Below are 17,937 nucleotides of genomic sequence, written 5' to 3'. Positions count from 1 at the left end.
TGCTGCAAAATTAGTGCGTTGAACAGTGAGGTTGATATCATCCGCTTATATGAATTTGCGGGAGAGTGTGTTTAGGCAGATCATGAGTGTATAAAGTGACAAGTGCTGGAGAGAGAACCCAACGTTGTTGTAGACCATTACTCAATTTGCGGAATCGGCTTCTGCTGTTTTCTGAGTAAACTTGGATTAGTCTGTTACTTAGCACATTTTCGATTAAAGGTGATATCTTCACAAAGGGGACCACCTTGATTAGTTTTAATAAAAGAGCTTCCTTCTAAATGGCGTGGTAAGCTGCCGTTAGATCAAGGAAGACAGAGACGCTCTTCAACTTCTTCTCAAAATCAGCTTCCACGAAAGTGGACAGTGATAGGACTTGATCACTGCAAGTCGCCTTTCCCCATACCTAATATTAATGTTACGTTGAGCCAAGAAGGCACCACTCTTGTTCGATACTTTGCCGACTTACAGTATTACGGTATTTACGCCACGGATTCATCCTCTTCGTCAGTTTTTATGTAGAGGGCCTGCACCTTCTGTTTGAAGGCACCTCGAATGTGGTGTGGTCACATGGGTGTTAAAGGCTTCAAGAGTTCCTCCAGCCACCTCTCTGCTCCCTAGCATCCAATTTAGATAATGATGAGAAAGCACGAAGACCCCTGACTTGCCAGACATGAGGGTGTTGTTGAAAGCTGAACTAGAAAGCCGATCCAGCTCCTTAAATGAAGAGTCAAATTTCTTGACTGCAATCTTTCTAGTTACAAAATTCAAGCCATACCCTTGAAGCTGAAATCTGAAAGAGTTCGAAGGAAGATCGTGCAAAGAATCTTCCACCAGTAGTAGTTCATCCACAAAGCCTACTAAAATAAGAAGAGCCGACGACACTGAAATTTGAGCTCAGTCCCCTAATTTGTCTCTAGTTCAGTACAGCTACTAATTTATTTTTTTTTATTTTTTTTAATTAATAATAAATGGTGTTTTGATTTGAAAAGATTGTGGTTGTATTTATGTTTAGGATATCTCACGGGGTAGATAAAGTAGAGTCAGTTTCATCAGAGTTTCATAATTTATTGAAAATCCTATATCCACCGCATATTGACGTATTATCCAGTATCTGACTGGATAGCAAACTTAAGCCAGATAACAGATAATTGATGCATATTCGTTTCATCTCTAATGGCGGCTATTATCAACAAAGGAATGGCGTCGCCATGAGGTCCCTCTATCATAGAGGATATTGAAGAAAAAGCCCTAGATAAATCCGCTCCGAATCCCACATGCTTCTTCAGATATGTAGATGACTCACATGTGGTGTGGTCACATGGGTGTTAAAGACTTAAAGAGTTCCTCCAGTCACCTCTTTGCTCCCTAGCATCCAACTGGACGAGGATCTGAAAGGGAATGGAAAATGCCAGTTTCGGACGTCCTAGTCAAGAGCAAAGAACACGATACATGGAACACGGTGTGTAGGTTACAGGAAAGCCGCCCATACTAGTATGTACGAGCATGCCTCCAGCTGCCATCATCATTCACAGCTTGAGGGTGTGTTATGACTATGTGGGCTTCACTAGTCCATAGGGCCAGTGCACTGTGAGACAAAGAAGGCCTAAGAAGGCAACTTATTCACCTTGAGGACGCATTGAAGACGAACGGATATATTGGGAGACAAATCTGAGGCGTCTTCAGACAGGAGGTGCAGGCCCTGTACATAAAAATTGACGAAGAGGATGAGGCCATGGCGTAAGTGCTGTAAGCCGGCAAGTATCGAACAAGAGTGGTGGAATCTTGGCTCAACATAACAGCAATATTATGTATGGTGAAAGACGACTTGTGGCTCTGTAAGCCGGCTGTCTACCGTATTCCATGCCAATGTGGTAACACGAGCTTTTTAAATAAAACACACTTATTAATATTCTACAGCTTTAGTCTTGATGTCAACATATTTATTTCACAACTTAGTCACCCTGGGGACGAAGACATTTCTCCCAGTGAGACACCAGTTTGTTGGTACCGTCACTGTAGAATGTTTGTTGTGAGAGTCAGAACCTCACCTCTGATTACACCGCTTCATCACTGTCATAAAAAAGTCCTCGAAGATGTTCTTTAAGTTTCGGACACCGATGAAAATCGGATGGGGCTAAATCTGGACTGTATGGAGGATGATCGACGGCAGTGAACCCAAGGCGTCGGATTGCCTGTAGATGTCGCAGCGTTCATGTGTAGTCTGTCATTGTCATCTTTAAGGAGAGAGTGATCCGTATGTGGACAAAAAACTCCTCGAATTCGTGCTTTCAGTTCTCTGAGGGTATCACAATATCTTGCAGAGTTCATGCCTTGAACATGCCAGAACACTGAGAGCATGATTTTACATGATGATGGCATGGTCTTGAACTTTTTTTGAGTCTGTGTCCTTTGTGGCGGAACTCCATTGATGCTCTCTGTTTTCGGGGTTAAAATGGCGATCCCAGCCTTCATCACATTTCACAGTGTTGTTAAGGATCCCATCAACCTTACCATCAAAACACAAAAGAAACTATTGACAGATGTCTAATCACGTCAGGAATGAGCATTCGAGGCATTCATGGTGCACATAATTTTCTGTACTGTATTTCTGCAATGATGGCCTGTTCAGGCTGTCGTGATGTGCCACCCTTATCTCAGAGCTGTGTCTGTGTTGTTGTTGTTGTTGTCGTTGTGGTCTTCAGTCCTGAGACTGGTTTGATGCAGCTCTCCATGCTACTCTATCCTGTGCAAGCTTCTTCATCTCCCAGTACCTACTGCAACCTACATCTTTCTGAATCTGCTTAGTGTATTCATCTCTTGGTCTCCCTCTACTATTTTTACCCTCCACGCTGCCCTCCAATGCTAAATTTGTGATCCCTTGATGCCTCTGGACATGTCCTGCCAACCGATCCCTTCTTCTAGTCAAGTTGTGCCACAAACTTCTCTTCTCCCCAATCCTATTCAATACCTCCTCATTAGTTACGTGATCTACCCACCTTATCTTCAGCATTCTTCTGTAGCATCAAATTTCGAAAGCTTCTATTCTCTTCTTGTCCAAACTAGTTATCGTCCATGTTTCACTTCCATACATGGCTACACTCCATACAAATACTTTCAGAAACGACTTCCTGACATTTAAATCTATACTCGATGTTAACAAATTTTTCTTCTTCAGAAACGCTTTCCTTGCCATTGTCAGTCTACATTTTATATCCTCTCTACTTCGACCATCATCAGTTATTTTACTCCCTAAATAGCAAAATTCCTTTACTACTTTAAGTGTCTCATTTCCTAATCTAATTCCCTCAGCATCACCCGATTTAATTCGGCTACATTCCATTATCCTCGTTTTGCTTTTGTTGATGTTCATCTTATATCCTCCTTTCAAGACACTGTCCATTCCGTTCAACTGCTCTTCCAAGTCCTTTGCTGTCTCTGACAGAATTACAATGTCATCGGCGAACCTCAAACTTTTTACTTCTTCTCCATGAATTTTAATACCTACTCCGAATTTTTCTTTTGTTTCCTTTACTGCTTGCTCAATATACAGATTGAATAACGTCGGGGAGAGGCTACAACCCTGTCTCACTCCTTTCCCAACCACTGCTTCCCTTTCATGTCCCTCGACTCTTATAACTGCCATCTGGTTTCTGTACAAATTGTAAATAGCCTTTCGCTCCCTGTATTTTACCCCTGCCACCTTCAGAATTTGAAAGAGAGTATTCCAGTTAACATTGTCAAAAGCTTTCTGTAAGTCTACAAATGCTAGAAACGTAGGTTTGCCTTTTCTTAATCTTTCTTCTAAGATAAGTCGTAAGGTTAGTATTGCCTCGCGTGTTCCAACATTTCTACGGAATCCAAACTGATCTTCCCCGAGGTCCGCTTCTACCAGTTTTTCCATTCGTCTGTAAAGAATTCGCGTTAGTATTTTGCAGCTGTGACTTATTAAACTGATAGTTCGGTAATTTTCACATCTGTCATCACCTGCTTTCTTTGGGATTGGAATTATTATATTCTTCTTGAAGTCTGAGGGTATTTCTCCTGTCTCATACATCTTGCTCACCAGATGGTAGAGTTTTGTCAGGACTGGCTCACACAAGGCCATCAGTAGTTCTAATGGAATGTTGTCTACTCCCGGGGCCTTGTTTCGACTCAGGTCTTTCAGTGCTTTGTCAAACTCTTCACGCAGTATCTTATCTCCCATTTCGTCTTCATCTACATCCTCTTCCATTTCCATAATATTGTCCTCAAGTACATCGCCTTGTGTCTGTGTTAGCCGACTGTTTTCTCTGATGAGTTGATCAATTAGATTACAACGAGTCTCGTCGGTTGCCGTAAGCATTCTTTTATTCTCAGATCTGTCGCACGTGTTGAGGGTAATGCCACCTCATCAGGAGCATGAACAACCGAACGCTGCACGTCACTGATGTCGTTACAATCATCACCATACACAGCTTTCATTCTTCTATGGATTTCAAATGGAGCCTTGTATTCAGAGGTTTGAAACTCGATTACAGCAAACAGTTTCTGACACAACGGCATAGTTACATTACACATCGTCATGTTACAAGCTACAATTCAGTGCCCTCCAGTGGCAGAGAGTTGCAGCTTTTGTCACCGAAGTGGGAAAGTCGACCGAGTAATACGCTTGACATGTAATACGTCAACCGATTTTGAGAACAGAGTAAAACGTTCGGAGGCATTACTTCTCAGCACGTCCTTGTACATCAGGCAAGCGGTACTGACATTCAAAGAAAGGTTTCAGGCGCACAGGAGAAACGCGGAAGTCAACAAACGCACAAAATCGCCAGTTGCGGATTGCTGCATAGCTACAGAGGACTTAATGAAATATGAACAAAATGAAGTGCTAAAACAGACCTTGTCGTATTGTGACTGTGATTTAAAGGAGGTTGTCAAGATACGAGTGGCCGATGGACTGAACAATAGAGAAAGTGGCTTTACTCTCAATAAAGCGTTGGACCCAATGATCAGCCAACTGATGTGGCAACGTCGGCCGAGAGTAACTTCAGCACCCGATGAGGGAGGGCAGAAGCTCTGGGAGACCGCAGAGCACTGGGCCTCGGGTCCTTCCACAACTCACTCCACCGACGCAACTTGCGGCCTGGTAGGGAGGGATAAAAGATGCGGAGCAATAAGGATAAAAAGGAGGCGTTCATTCAGTAGGTATCACCAGAAGATGATGCCAAGGAACGCTGTCAAAATATCATGTTTCGTAAACGACTGCACTCATCTGGAGCAATACAAACACCAATTACATTAATGCTGCCACCTTATGGTAAGTACCTACTGTCTACAATGAATTATCTGGTTGAGAGATTTGTTCATTTTTTTTTTTTTATCACACAGGTAACGATCTGAAATATGCGAATACTTTCTGTATTCATACGTTTAGTTGTTTTGACGCAAGGAAAAAATTGTGAATTGAAGGTACAATGTTACTTCAAGCTTTTAGAATCCATAGGTATCTGGAATTTCAATTCCAAGAAAAAGAGCGGAGAAGAGCGAAATAGTTTTGAGATTTCACGACAGATAGCTCTGCATATACCTGTTATGAGTCGATATCCAGTACATGTTCATTTTTTTCAAGACTTACACCAAATTCATACGTCCGTCCTTGTCGTGGGGTAGGTTCAGTGCTCCGTTTGAGAATATTTTAATGTTTGGTAATAGGGGTGGTGGAGGGGGATATTGCTCTCCTCTGTAACTCGCTGAGTAGACTACTGGGTGTGCCTGTGCTACGGCTTTAATATATCACGTCACGCATCATTTCTCTGCCAACAAAGTAGAATGGAGTGCAGCCCAGCCACTTGTTTTTATGTAATTGTTTAACTCTTAAGAAGATACGGACGTGTGATTTAAAATTAGGACGTGACATCAGCGAAACTTTGTGTTGTAAGACATTTAATTCATTTTACCATATAGTTCCTGAATACTGATAGTTTTCAGTGGTCGATTAAGGTGCATTAGCGAAATGTAGTTCCAGACTTCTCTGAGAGCCTTTTGTGGCGCGTTAGGTCTTGCCTTTGAACATTTGTAAAAAAAAAAAGTTTTCAATTATTTGCAAATGAAGGGAAAAACATTTTTAAGTTTATATGCGGGCACTAGATTACAATTGAAAAACGATTAAATCGTTCTTGTGAGATTTGAAATTATGACTTTGTTGTTAAGACTCGAACGTTTGGAAAATAAAAAATTAAAACTTGGAAAACTCTACTTAAGGAGGCTTCATGAATTACGCTTCACCAGACGTGCATTTGAATCATTCATATACGAGTAGATGCAGCAAAAGGAAGAATCTCTATAATTTTTCGTGCCACAATTATTTCTTGGAAGTCTGTGGCTTTTTTTAATTTCAAATGGTTCACGTTCTTTCAGGCTCAATATTGGGTAGCACACCATGTCGATAAGGATATAGTCGCTAAAAGAACCTTGGAATATGTCTAGCGTAGAGCTCACACAAGTTAACTTGGCCAGTGTGCGGAAGAAGCTCGCGCTCCTCCTGACCAGTGGGAGATTTCATCCAATTATTGAGAATGGGTGGCTGCCGACCTGTGTACTTGGAGTGTTGCTCTCTCTTTGCTACGTAGCAGGGCATCGCAGTCTTTGAGTATCACAGGTGCAGGCAAAGATCTTTATAATTAGGCACGCGGGATTATATGCAATCGCTATTAAACTTTTGTCGGAGAGACTAACGAGGAAGCAAAATACCACTAAAAAGTGTTCTTGAGAGGCTTGCATGAACCGCTAACTATTTCAGTAGCGCAATATAGAGAGTAAAAAAAAAGAGGTGGAAAATGCAGCTACAAGTACTTGCCAACGCATTACTTCAGAAAAGTCGTGGGAGAAGAAGAAAATTTTATACGAGGTTAGGCTGAAAAGTAATGTCACATGCTTGTAGAACACAAACAAAAACAATTAGGAAGATAGGACAAAAAGGACATTAAAGCACAATTCTTAAGTTTCGGCATCATATATTTATTTTTCAGCATAATCACCGTCAAGATTGACACATTCCTCCCAACGTATAACAAGTTTTGTTATTCCGCCACTGGAAAATTCTTTCGACTTATCTCAAACCCAAGAGTTGGCAGCTGCGTCACATCATCGTCCGATGATTATGACTGCCCTTGAGGTCTCTTGCCTTCACATCATCGTCCGATGATTATGACTGCCCTTGAGGTCACTCTCGAATAGAGGAAAAATCGCAGGGCATAAGAGCGGGGACGAAGGGGTGTGTGGAATCGGTTCAGAATTCAGGTTTCGCAGTTTCTATTAAAAAGTGCCGAGAAATAGGTTGTTCTTAATATTTGTCACAAATTTATCGAGATAATCAGCTTTGAAGTTTTAGAGGGACCGTTTTAGATACAGTTGAAACACAAACACACACTCGATGTACAGAGGAATTGGTAGCGTAGTATCTTTGTGAAACATATAGTATATGGTTCGATGGTTCAAATCTCGCCTGAGTCAGTTTTTTTGGTGGCTCAATTTGAAATACCTACATCTCGTAATTGTAAAATTCATCATTTTTTATGAATAATGCACGTCTTCTTATTTTTAATTGCATATTGCACGCGAAATTCCTATATTCATTTCAAATATGAATTCTCAATTATAGATATTTTATGAAAGACTGTTAACAAAGGTTGCTTAAACTAAGAAAACGTAAGTTTAATTTTTAAGGCAAAAATGAAAAACCAAATAGTCTTCATTTGGACTATGTCCATTGTTTTATACCACAGATGTAGATATATGTCGCTGAGACATGAAAAACAATCATTTTCACAGCATCAAGCACACAATACAAATGCTGCATTTTTACATATGCCACTGTACCATTACAATATGAATCCAATAGATTTATCCGCAGCCAAGTTAAGGGATTTGGCCCGAGAAATAACAAGACTGTTAAACTGACAGAAGCACAGGAACTAACGCACGTAGCTTTTTCACAAGTCACTGCCGAATGTTGGCAGGATATAGAATGACAAGTCATAAAAGAAGAGGAGAAAATGCGGCGCCTGGTTCGCTTCGTGGATTTTGTTGTTGATAGACTCGTTATCAACGTAGCAGATGACAGTTCCGGTACTGCAATGTATTTCTCGCATTCGGATAAGGAAGGAGCTAGGAGATTACGAGACGACTGACTGTAATACTTTCAGCGGCTTCAGTATGCTACAGGACGGTGAAATCTCTGCAGTATGCTTTTGCATCGCACGTAGCTCGCTCAGAAAAATTACCCTGTGTTTAAGTTAGGAATTTTAATCACTCTTGTTTGTAATTACAGTACTATGTCAGGTGAGAACAAGAGCATTTTCTGCTTTCCAGCTGATCACCTAAGAAGTGCGCGGTAGTGCTGGAGTTTTACCAAATATTATTTATGTTCTTTAAAAATTAAATGACATTCGATGCTTTATTGTTTCTTTGCCCGTATCTTTTTACGTCTGAACTGCTATTGCTCACACCACTGCAGACTAGTTGGACCAGTGGTTGGCCAGTGCTGTCCAAGTTCCATGCTCCATAAAGCTGTTGTCCTGCACATTGTCGCTCAGTCCACGTGCGTGTAACACAGCATAAAGCGTGTCCTTGTGATCGTACTTGACTGCGCTGGTCACAACTTGGCTTCCGCTCCACGTGAAACGAAATCCAATGAGATTCAAGCGAACGCGGAAGAATACATGGCATAATGTTTACGCCAGGTTTATTCTTATGATAAACAGAGTAAAGAAACTCTATATTTTCCGAATTAATGGTCCTATAGACATAACCAGTTAAAACGATCGTTTGCAGACGCGCTAACTGAAACTTACATGTTACGTGACATGCATTTTCTTCTAAATCTTTCTTGGCCTGTTGAATCCAGCGACAAGTATTCAATCGTTCAATGTATGTTAACGTTTTATGGGTAAGTCTTGTTTCTTGATTTACTGTATTTCTGTCATTTCGTTAAATTCTTATTGTTCTACCGTTGTTATTTTTACTAATTAAGGCTCACTGAGTGTTACTGAATCAATTTTTGAAGCATTGTTATTGTTGTATCATATATCTAAACAAGGTAGAGTGCCTAGGTAGCTAAGGCGGCAAACTGTACTTGAGTTACAATTATGCCACCAACACTGCTCACTCTGGTACTACTTTAGAGCTGTAGTTGCTTATTCATTGGTCGCAAAGATATCTGCTTGGAGTATTCCAGTTTCTACTGACTGTGGATTAGGGTCAGATCGCGGCAGTGAGACAAGCAACCAAGAATTATATTATTTGACCCTCTAGGTGCCAAATATAGTCACGTAACCCAGTTAGTTCCTGTTAGGGTCCGGTCTATAATCCGCTTTGTCGAATGGAATGTACTGTGGTAATAATATTGAGTGTTCAAGGACAACACTGAAGAAGTTTTCTGTCAGTCTTATAGATTCGCCACTTAGGCATATCGTTAAAGGGTTTATGTCCCATGGATGTTCCATAGGGTTCATGTCGGGCGATCTGGGTGGCCAAATCATTCGTTCGAACTGTCCAGAATGTCGTTCAAACCAATTACGAACAACTGTGGTCCAGTGACAGGGCGCATTGCCATACACAAAAATGCGGTCGTTATTTTCGAACATGGAGTCCATGAATGGCTGCAAATGGTGTCCAAGTGGCCGAAAATAACCATATCCAGTCAATGAGCTGTATAATTGGACCAGAGGACTCAGTCCATTCTACGTAAAAACAGCCCCCACCATTATGGAGCCATCATCAGCTAGCACAGAGCCTTGTTGACAACTTGGGTCCATGGCCTTGTGGTGTGTGCACCACACTCGAACCCAGCCATCGTCTCTTACCAACTGAAATCGAGATTCATCTGACGAGGGCACGGTTTTCCAGTCGTCTAGTGTCCAACTGATATGGTCACAGGAGAGGCGCTACAGGCGATGTCGTGCTGTTAGCACAGACATTCGCGTCAGTCGTCTGCTGCCATAGCCCACTGACGCCACAGGTCGCGCAGTGTCCTAACGGATACGTTCGTCATAAGTCCCACATTGATTTCTGCGGTTGTATCACACAGCGTTGCTTGTCTGTTAGCACTGACAAGTCTAATCAAACAACGCTGCTCTGTGTCGTCAAGTGAAGGCCGTCGGCCAATGGTTTGTCTGTTGTCTGAAATTTGGTGTTCTCAACATACTCTTGACACGGTGGGTCTCGGAATATTGAATTCCCTAATGGTTTCCGAAATGGAATGTCCCATGCCTCTCGCTCCAACTACATTCCGCTTTCAAAGTCTGTTAAATCCCGTCGTGCGGCCGTAATCACGTCGGATGCCTTTTCACGTGAATCACCTGAGTACAAATGACAGCTCCTCCAATGCACTGCCCTTTTGTACCTTGTATACGGAATACTACAGCTACTTAAGTATGTGCATATCGCTATCCCATGACTTTTGTCACCTCAGTATAAAACTACTGTTATGTCTTGGGAAACTAAACATAAAAAAAAATGCGGCATGTGTGAAAACCTGGACAGATGTAGGAGCAAGTTACATAAATAAATAGATAAGTAAAAAATTATCTTTCTGGTGTCATTAGTTGGACATCTGAGTGCTTCGTAAATTTTCTGTCAATTGCATCTGTTTTGCTTTGGCATGTACACTGTTGATTTCTTGGATCCAACAAGTACCTACGATACCTATATTCTTTTGTCACCAACATTACAGTCTCTCTGGCTCATCATCGCTCTCGCGACTCATGTCAAAAGAAAAAAAAGGTTCGGAGCTAAAGCTGCAGACCAGCAAATGCTCTGTCCACTGCTCTCCCCGAAGCGAACAGGACGGGAACGTCCTTTGGCGGTTCACTGACAGACCGACAACCTTCCGTACATGAGTAACCACCAGCGAACGCCACAGTTACACCACCGAATGGCGTTCACTAGCAGATTGCCTGCCGTTGAAACCAGAGACAACTTTCGTTCGCTGGTGGTGGCTTGTGTTCGCCCCGGTGTAAACCAGGCTTGTAGATAACAGTCATCAGTTGTTGTTGTTGTTGTTGTTGCTGTTGACCGCGCGACCACTACAAGACAAATCTTAAATGATTTGTTATTTCACTAGAGATTAAGGAGCGGAGTGTGCTGCTTACCTGAGGGTGACGCGCTTCCGGATGCGGTGGCTGAGGTCGGAGTGGCCGCGCTGCATGGTCCGCACCACCGCCGTGACGTCGGTGAAGCTCTTGGCGATGGGCGTGTTGGGCTCCGACGCCTGCTTGTCGATGAGAATGGGTTTGGGGCGGAGCGCGGGCGTAGGCGGCGGAGCGGGCGGTGGCGCGGGGGCGGGCGGCGGGGGCGGGCCCGAGTCCGTGGGCAGCGGCAGCGCCAGAAGCCGCTTGCGGTCCTCCAGGTACATCTCGATCAGCTGGTCCAGTTTCATCTCGATGTCGTCCACCTGCGGCCCGGTCACGGACAGTTCCAGCATAAGGCTTACAACACCGTGTGTAAGAAGGAAGTATGGTGTATGAAACGAAATTTGTGACTGGATTGAAGATTTCCTGGTAGTAAGGGCGCAACAAATTCTTTTCGATGGGGAGTCGTTTGCACAAGTAGAAGTAGCTTGAGATGATCCCCAGAGAACTGTATTGGGTTCTGTACTAAGGCTTCATTTTACCCGTCGCGTGGGACCTATTAGGGAACATTTTCTGGTAACCAACCCTAAAAAATAAGTTTTAGAGCAATATTGGAATTAAGAACCTACAACGCAGCAGTTAAGGTTTAGTCAGTAAAAAATTAGCCCTGCTGTTAAGTTGCCACTTCTGAAATTTTGAAAGGCGAGTCTCCACCGGGTCGACTCCGCTTCGTGGACTGGCTATGAGCAGTGGTGAACCAGACAGCTTGGATGTGGCTTTTAGGTGATTTCCCATGTCCAGCTGGGTAAATACCAGACTGGTACCCTCGTTCCACCTCATGTACACGCTATGCAAACACTTAGAGGTGTGAGGACGGGTCATAAGTTGCGCTTGGGTATCTGAAATGGTCGAGCACATACCCGCGAAAGGCAAGGTCCCAGGATCGAGTCCTGGTCTTGCACGCAGTTTTAATCTGCCAGGAAGTTCCACTTAGAGAAGGTTCTCACATTTATAGATGAGATTTACTCTGAGTGCAGACAGAGGGAGCGCACAAATTCCGCCCGTGGGGGGGGGGGGGGGGGGGGAGGGGCGGGGAGGAAGGGGGGGGGAGAGAGTGATGGAATCACGAAGGGCATCCAAACAATAATTTAGCTAAAGTTGCCAAAACTCATATAAAAATGGGCGTGATGTGTGGCTTATGAGCAGTCGCTCGACCATGAAATCCAAGTTTTCTCACCTCCAGCCTGTCATAGTACTTGCAGTGGATCCTAATGCAGTTTGGAATTCCTGTATGATGGTCTGGATAGATGCCTGCCTATTACACATTACGACCTTCTTCAACTGTCGGCGGTCTCTGTCAGTCAACAGACGAGGTCGGCCTGTACGCTTTTGTGCTGTACGTGTTACTTCACGTTTCCGTTTCACTATCATATCGGAAACAGTGGACCTAGGGATGTTTAGGAGGGTGGAAATCTCGCATACAGACGTATGACACAAGCGACACCCAACCACCTGACCACTTTCGAAGTCGGTGAGTTCCGCGGAGCGCCACATTCTGCTTTCTCACGACGTCTAATGACTACTGAGGTCGCTGATATGGAGTACCTGGCAGTAGGAGGCAGCACAATGCACCTAATATGAAAAAGGTATATTTTTGGGGCGTGACCGGATACTTTTGATTACATAGTGTACGTAAAGGTGCACCATCCACCAAAACTTCAGTCTACTTGGAAACGTCGTAAAGGAAAGACCCCTGTTTCTTCGTTTTTCTGATTAGTGACAAAATTTTTTGATCGTAATTTCTTTTGTTCTGGTGAATCTATAGATCGAATTGAGGCGTAGCTTATGGAATTTTTCGAAAGCGTGGTTAACAATGGTTGCACTCATGTACCACAATTCTTTGTATCACAATCCTTTGTTTCTGATGTATTGCTTTGTATGGTTTCTGATATCTCTTTGGGGATAGTTATCGTAATTAGGTTGTTCCCAGTTGGCACAGCCTTACGCAAAGATTACATCGAGTAAGGAATGCTCCACAATATCAAGTCCTCTTGATCACCCTCAACGCATTTAAGTGTGCGTTTTGTGAAGTACTATGCTCGTCAATATACTGGGAAGATTGTTGAAAGCGATGGCAACGAAATTCCCGTGTTCACGATCATCAAAAGAGGAAAAAACCGAAGATGGCCAGACTAGCATGATTCAGCTTGGTACGACCGCAAGTAAAACTGTGAGAAAATTGAACTCACCAGTTCAAATAAATGAGCCGACAAATCCTACATTCGTGGTTGCTAATTTTATTTAAATAACTGCAGGTAGCTATAATAATAACTGGAACTTATTTTTTTCAAGAATTCATTGTTTGTTAAAACATTTAAGTCCACGAAATTGTTTACACATTTAAGCAGAATTTATGTTTGTTCAAGTACTGTTTTGTCACGAGGAATTTAGTTTTTGAAGAATTTATATTTTGGAGTAAGCCCAAGTGTTGACAAAATAAAATGTTTTTACTCGAAAATTGCTTTGTTATCGCTATCCGTATCATGTTACGCAAACTCACCTCTAGGGGCATGCCACCTAACCTCACAATCAGAGTTAGTCGCCTTAGTTGTAAGCTATTGGGAAGAATGTTTTTGGAGCTACATATTTAACTAAAGATTCCTTCTTAATGTTGTAGTAAGAAAGGTAAACTACCCTCGCATTCACCAGTATCTCTCAACGAATTGCACAAAAGAATAGAAAAATCAGATCAATGTCCATGTCAACTACAAAATTTTACTGTACAATTTGTGATCACAGGGATAACAGTTCAAACAACATACGAGAATGCAGCCAAGTGACGTTTTCGACAAACGCCTATATTTCGACAGGTGAACAATCATTGATTTTCAAACCACAAATACGATAAGTGAGCGCTATGCAAGGAAACTAGAACTCTCAGTAGGAGGGACTACGCCGACCAAGAACCATAACACGTCATATGCAGAAAGACGTTCACAACGTAAACAATTATCGCAACCACGTAACTAAAACTATATTGTCAGAAGTTATCGATAGTGAATATTACTACAGGAAAGTGAGCAAACAGCATTTACGCTGACCCTCTGCTGTTTGAATAGGGAGAGGGCAGGATTTCAAGCACAATTTAAGCCAATTTTGATTAAATTTCGCAAAGTTTGCTTGGAATCCTGCTATCTCCCTTGTCAAACAGCATAGGGATAGAGTTAATGCTGCTTGCTCATCTGCTCGTAATTAATATTTGCTATCAATAACTTTTTATGTTGGTTATCTTTGGTCGCGTGGTGGTGCTAGTTGTGTGTGTGTGTGTGTGTGTGTGTGTGTGTGTGTGTGTGTGTGTGCGTGTGTGTGTGTGTGTGCGCGCGCGTGCGCGTGCGCTTTGTCTTTCTGCACATGCCGTACTACGGAAATGTCGATGGTTATCGAAAAAGCCAAAAATCTGAATTTACGTAAGTTGTTTGAACATTTTATACTCCGGGGGAAGTTTAAGACAGCTTTTTTGATGTTACATTGTTGTTGTTAATCGCTTCCAAAAGGCGCACTTGCAAAAAAAAAAGTGCAAATGTGTGTAAATTCATAAGGAACCACGCTGCAGAGGTCATCGGTCCCTAGGCTTACACAATACTTAAACCATCTTATGCTAAGAACAACATACACACCCATGCCCGAGGGAGGACTTGAACCTCCGTCGGGAGGGGCACAGAGCTGCGACAGCACATGTGTTCATACAGGGTGTTACAAAAAGATGCGGCCAAACTTTCAGGAAACATTCCTAACACAAAAATAAAGAAAAGATGTTATGTGGACATGTGTCCGGGAACGCTTAATCTCCATGTTAGAGCTAATTTTAGTGTCGTCAGTATGTACTGTACTTCCTCGATTCACCGCCATGATTTCATACGGGTTACTCTACTTGTGCTGCTAGAACATGTGCCTTTACAAGTAGGACACAACATGTGGTTCATGCACGATGGAGCTCCTGCACGTTTCAGTCGAAGTGTTCGTACGCTTCTCAACAACAGATTCGGTGACCGATGAATTGGTAGAGGCGGACCAATTCCATGGCCTCCACGCTCTCCTGACCTCAACCCTCTTGATTTTCATTTATGGGGGCATTTGAAAGCTCTTGTCTACGCAACCCCGGTACCAAATGTAGAGACTCTTCGTGCTCGTATAGTGGACGGCTATGATACAATAAGCCATTCTCCAGGGCTGCATCAGCGCATCAGGGATTCCATGCGACGGAGGGTGGATGCATGTATCCTCGGTAACGGAGGACATTTTGAACATTTCCTGTAACAAAGTGTTTGAAGTCACGCTGGTACTCTCTGCTGCTGTGTGTTTCCATTCCATGATTAATGTGATTTGAAGAGAAGTAATAAAATGAGCTCTAACATGGAAAGTAAGCGTTTCCGGACATATGTCCACATAATATATTTTCTTTCTTTGTGTGTGAGGAATGTTTCCTGAAAGTTTGGCCGTACCTTTTTATAACACCCTGTATATTGCGAGTACAATCATCTTAATGTTGTAACAATTATGACGATAAGTTTTTGGAGTTGTTTTCAGTTGGCAGTTATATAATCATTACAATAAAATGTTATTTATAAACATAAATACGTATTTTTAACGCATTTGTTTGTTTAACAATTGAATTTATCTCTAGAAATTTCCCGTGGTCGCGTTACCTTTATATGACGTGTAGAATCAGTAAGATATCCATCAGACGCTGTGGATCTAACGAACTCTTGTACAGGGTTGTTATAATTTAAGTGCAGCCACTCACGGAGGTCCAGTGTGGGGTGTAATCATCGTATGGCAGCTGAACTTGGTAGATGTGCTAACCGGTTTACGCTGAAAAAAAATTAGTTCGAATTTTGGCCACTAGGTACAAATCTAACACTGTACGTCAATCGTTGACATCTCCGTTACTCATACTGGACAAATTGTGATCGTGACGCTTAATAATAAACGCAAAATTATGCCTTTTTCACTCGTCTAACATATTCTGTCTGCGTTCCGTTCCTAATCCATTTCATATGGAAATTTTTTTATACATATTTCATGCATCCACAGTGACAGATTTGCATCTGGTGGACAAAATTGGAATTGCATTTTTTCCAGCGTAAGACAGTTCCGCATTAACGCGTTAGAATATCTGCCAAGTTTCGCTGCCATACGATAATGCAGCCCACACGGCATCTCTGTCAGTAGCTGCACTTTAATTATAACCACCAGGTGCATTTCCTGCAGTATCTCATAACGAGATCCTTTTCCTTATTTTAAGAGGCCAAGAATCCGCGCCCGGCTACAGGACAAAATTTTATGGCTCCTGTTTCGGCCGAAATGAGATATAGAATAAATTGACTGTTTTCCGTTTTCGAACTCACTTCAATCTGGCAAAATTCTGTCAACCATTCTTTTAAAAGTCTAACAGATTTCTCCATGTGAAGCACCAGGCATTCGACTGGGCACCTGGGAACTTAACGTGAAGGAGAGCAGTGTTAGAGAGCTGCATGGCGACTTAATTAATATCAGCTGTCCACTGGAAAATTCGTACAAATTAACCCGCACAAAACAACTAAGTCCACGACTTTTCCAATCATAAGTGGGTATGTAACACGCATTACATGGGGCTTTAGAAAGTAAGTTACACATGCCGACCCACGCTAAAACCATTGTGCACATTGTTTCGGGCTTCTTGCAGACATAGTTCTTCTGTGGTACCAAGATCAGGCGCATCGCGATGTGGGAGCGAAATAGCACGGCAACTGGAAACGTACTTGAAAGATGAAAGTACGCGGAACAGTACAATTCTTGTGGTCAGAATGTCTACAATGGATTCAGATTCACCGTGAAATTCTGGCGGTATATGGACCAAATGAAATGTCGCGTCTAGCTATAGTGAAGTGGTGCCAATAATTTGAACAAAGCCGCACAGACGTCGGTGACGCTGATCGGGAAGGAAAACCATTGACATCGACCACAGGAAAAATGGTTGGTTGGTTGGTTGTGTTGAGGAAGGAGACCAGACAGCGAGGTCATCGGTCTCATCGGATTAGGGAAGGACAGGGAAGGAAGTCGGCCGTGCCCTTTGAAAGGAACCATCCCGGCATTTACCTGGAGCGATTTAGGGAAATCACGGAAAACCTAAATCAGGATGGCCGGACACGGGATTGAACCGTCGTCGACCACAGGAGACAATGTCCAGGAAGTCGAGGGTGAACATTTGGGGACAATGAGATTTTTCCAACAACGAGGATGTTCAAACAGCGGGTCTCGAAAGTTACGTGGCCAAGGAGCGGATTTCTACCGTGACGAATTGGGTTGCTCTCAGAATGTTCCGACCATTGTTTGCGAGACATGGTGATACAGTTGGAAAATAATGTCATGAATCTTTGTCACATTGAAGTGTATTGCAGCATTCAATAAAAGTTACTTGCTCTGCCATAATAACGTGCAATTTACTTTTTTAAGTCCCTGCGAAAACGAGCGAAATTTAATTTTTTAATTTTTGTATTGTGTACTTTTTAGCCGTGCTGGCCCCTAGGCGGCAGTCTAAATAGCCCTGATTCTTGCTGTTCGTTTTGTATATTAATCATCTGGCAAAGAATATTTATAAGAACCTCAGACTTCTGCAGCTGATGCAGTTCTCTATAGTGAAGTGCCGCCTGAAGAAAGGTGCGCAAATATCCTGTCAGATATTTATAAGATTTCAGTGTGGTGTAACAATTGGTAACTAGCTTTAAATGCAAAGAAATGTAAAATTATGCCCCTCACAAAGCGCAACAAAGTCTTATGAATACAACAT

At 42.6% G+C, this 17,937-nt stretch overlaps 1 protein-coding gene across 1 annotated transcript in view; it reads right to left on the bottom strand.

Annotated features, from left to right (window-relative positions):
• Positions 1-17,937, bottom strand: part of LOC126473146 (potassium voltage-gated channel subfamily KQT member 1-like) — a 1,059,334-nt gene that overhangs the window by 133,633 nt on the left and 907,764 nt on the right. Inside the window, exon 13 of the mRNA XM_050100004.1 lies at positions 11,130-11,431. Coding sequence (XP_049955961.1) covers positions 11,130-11,431 — 302 coding nt within the window. The remainder of the gene's footprint in view (positions 1-11,129; positions 11,432-17,937) is intronic.

The sequence above is a fragment of the Schistocerca serialis genome, chromosome 4 (assembly GCF_023864345.2).
Source record: "Schistocerca serialis cubense isolate TAMUIC-IGC-003099 chromosome 4, iqSchSeri2.2, whole genome shotgun sequence".
Classification (NCBI taxonomy): Eukaryota; Metazoa; Arthropoda; class Insecta; order Orthoptera; family Acrididae; genus Schistocerca; species Schistocerca serialis.
This window is presented reverse-complemented; position numbering and strand designations above follow the sequence as displayed.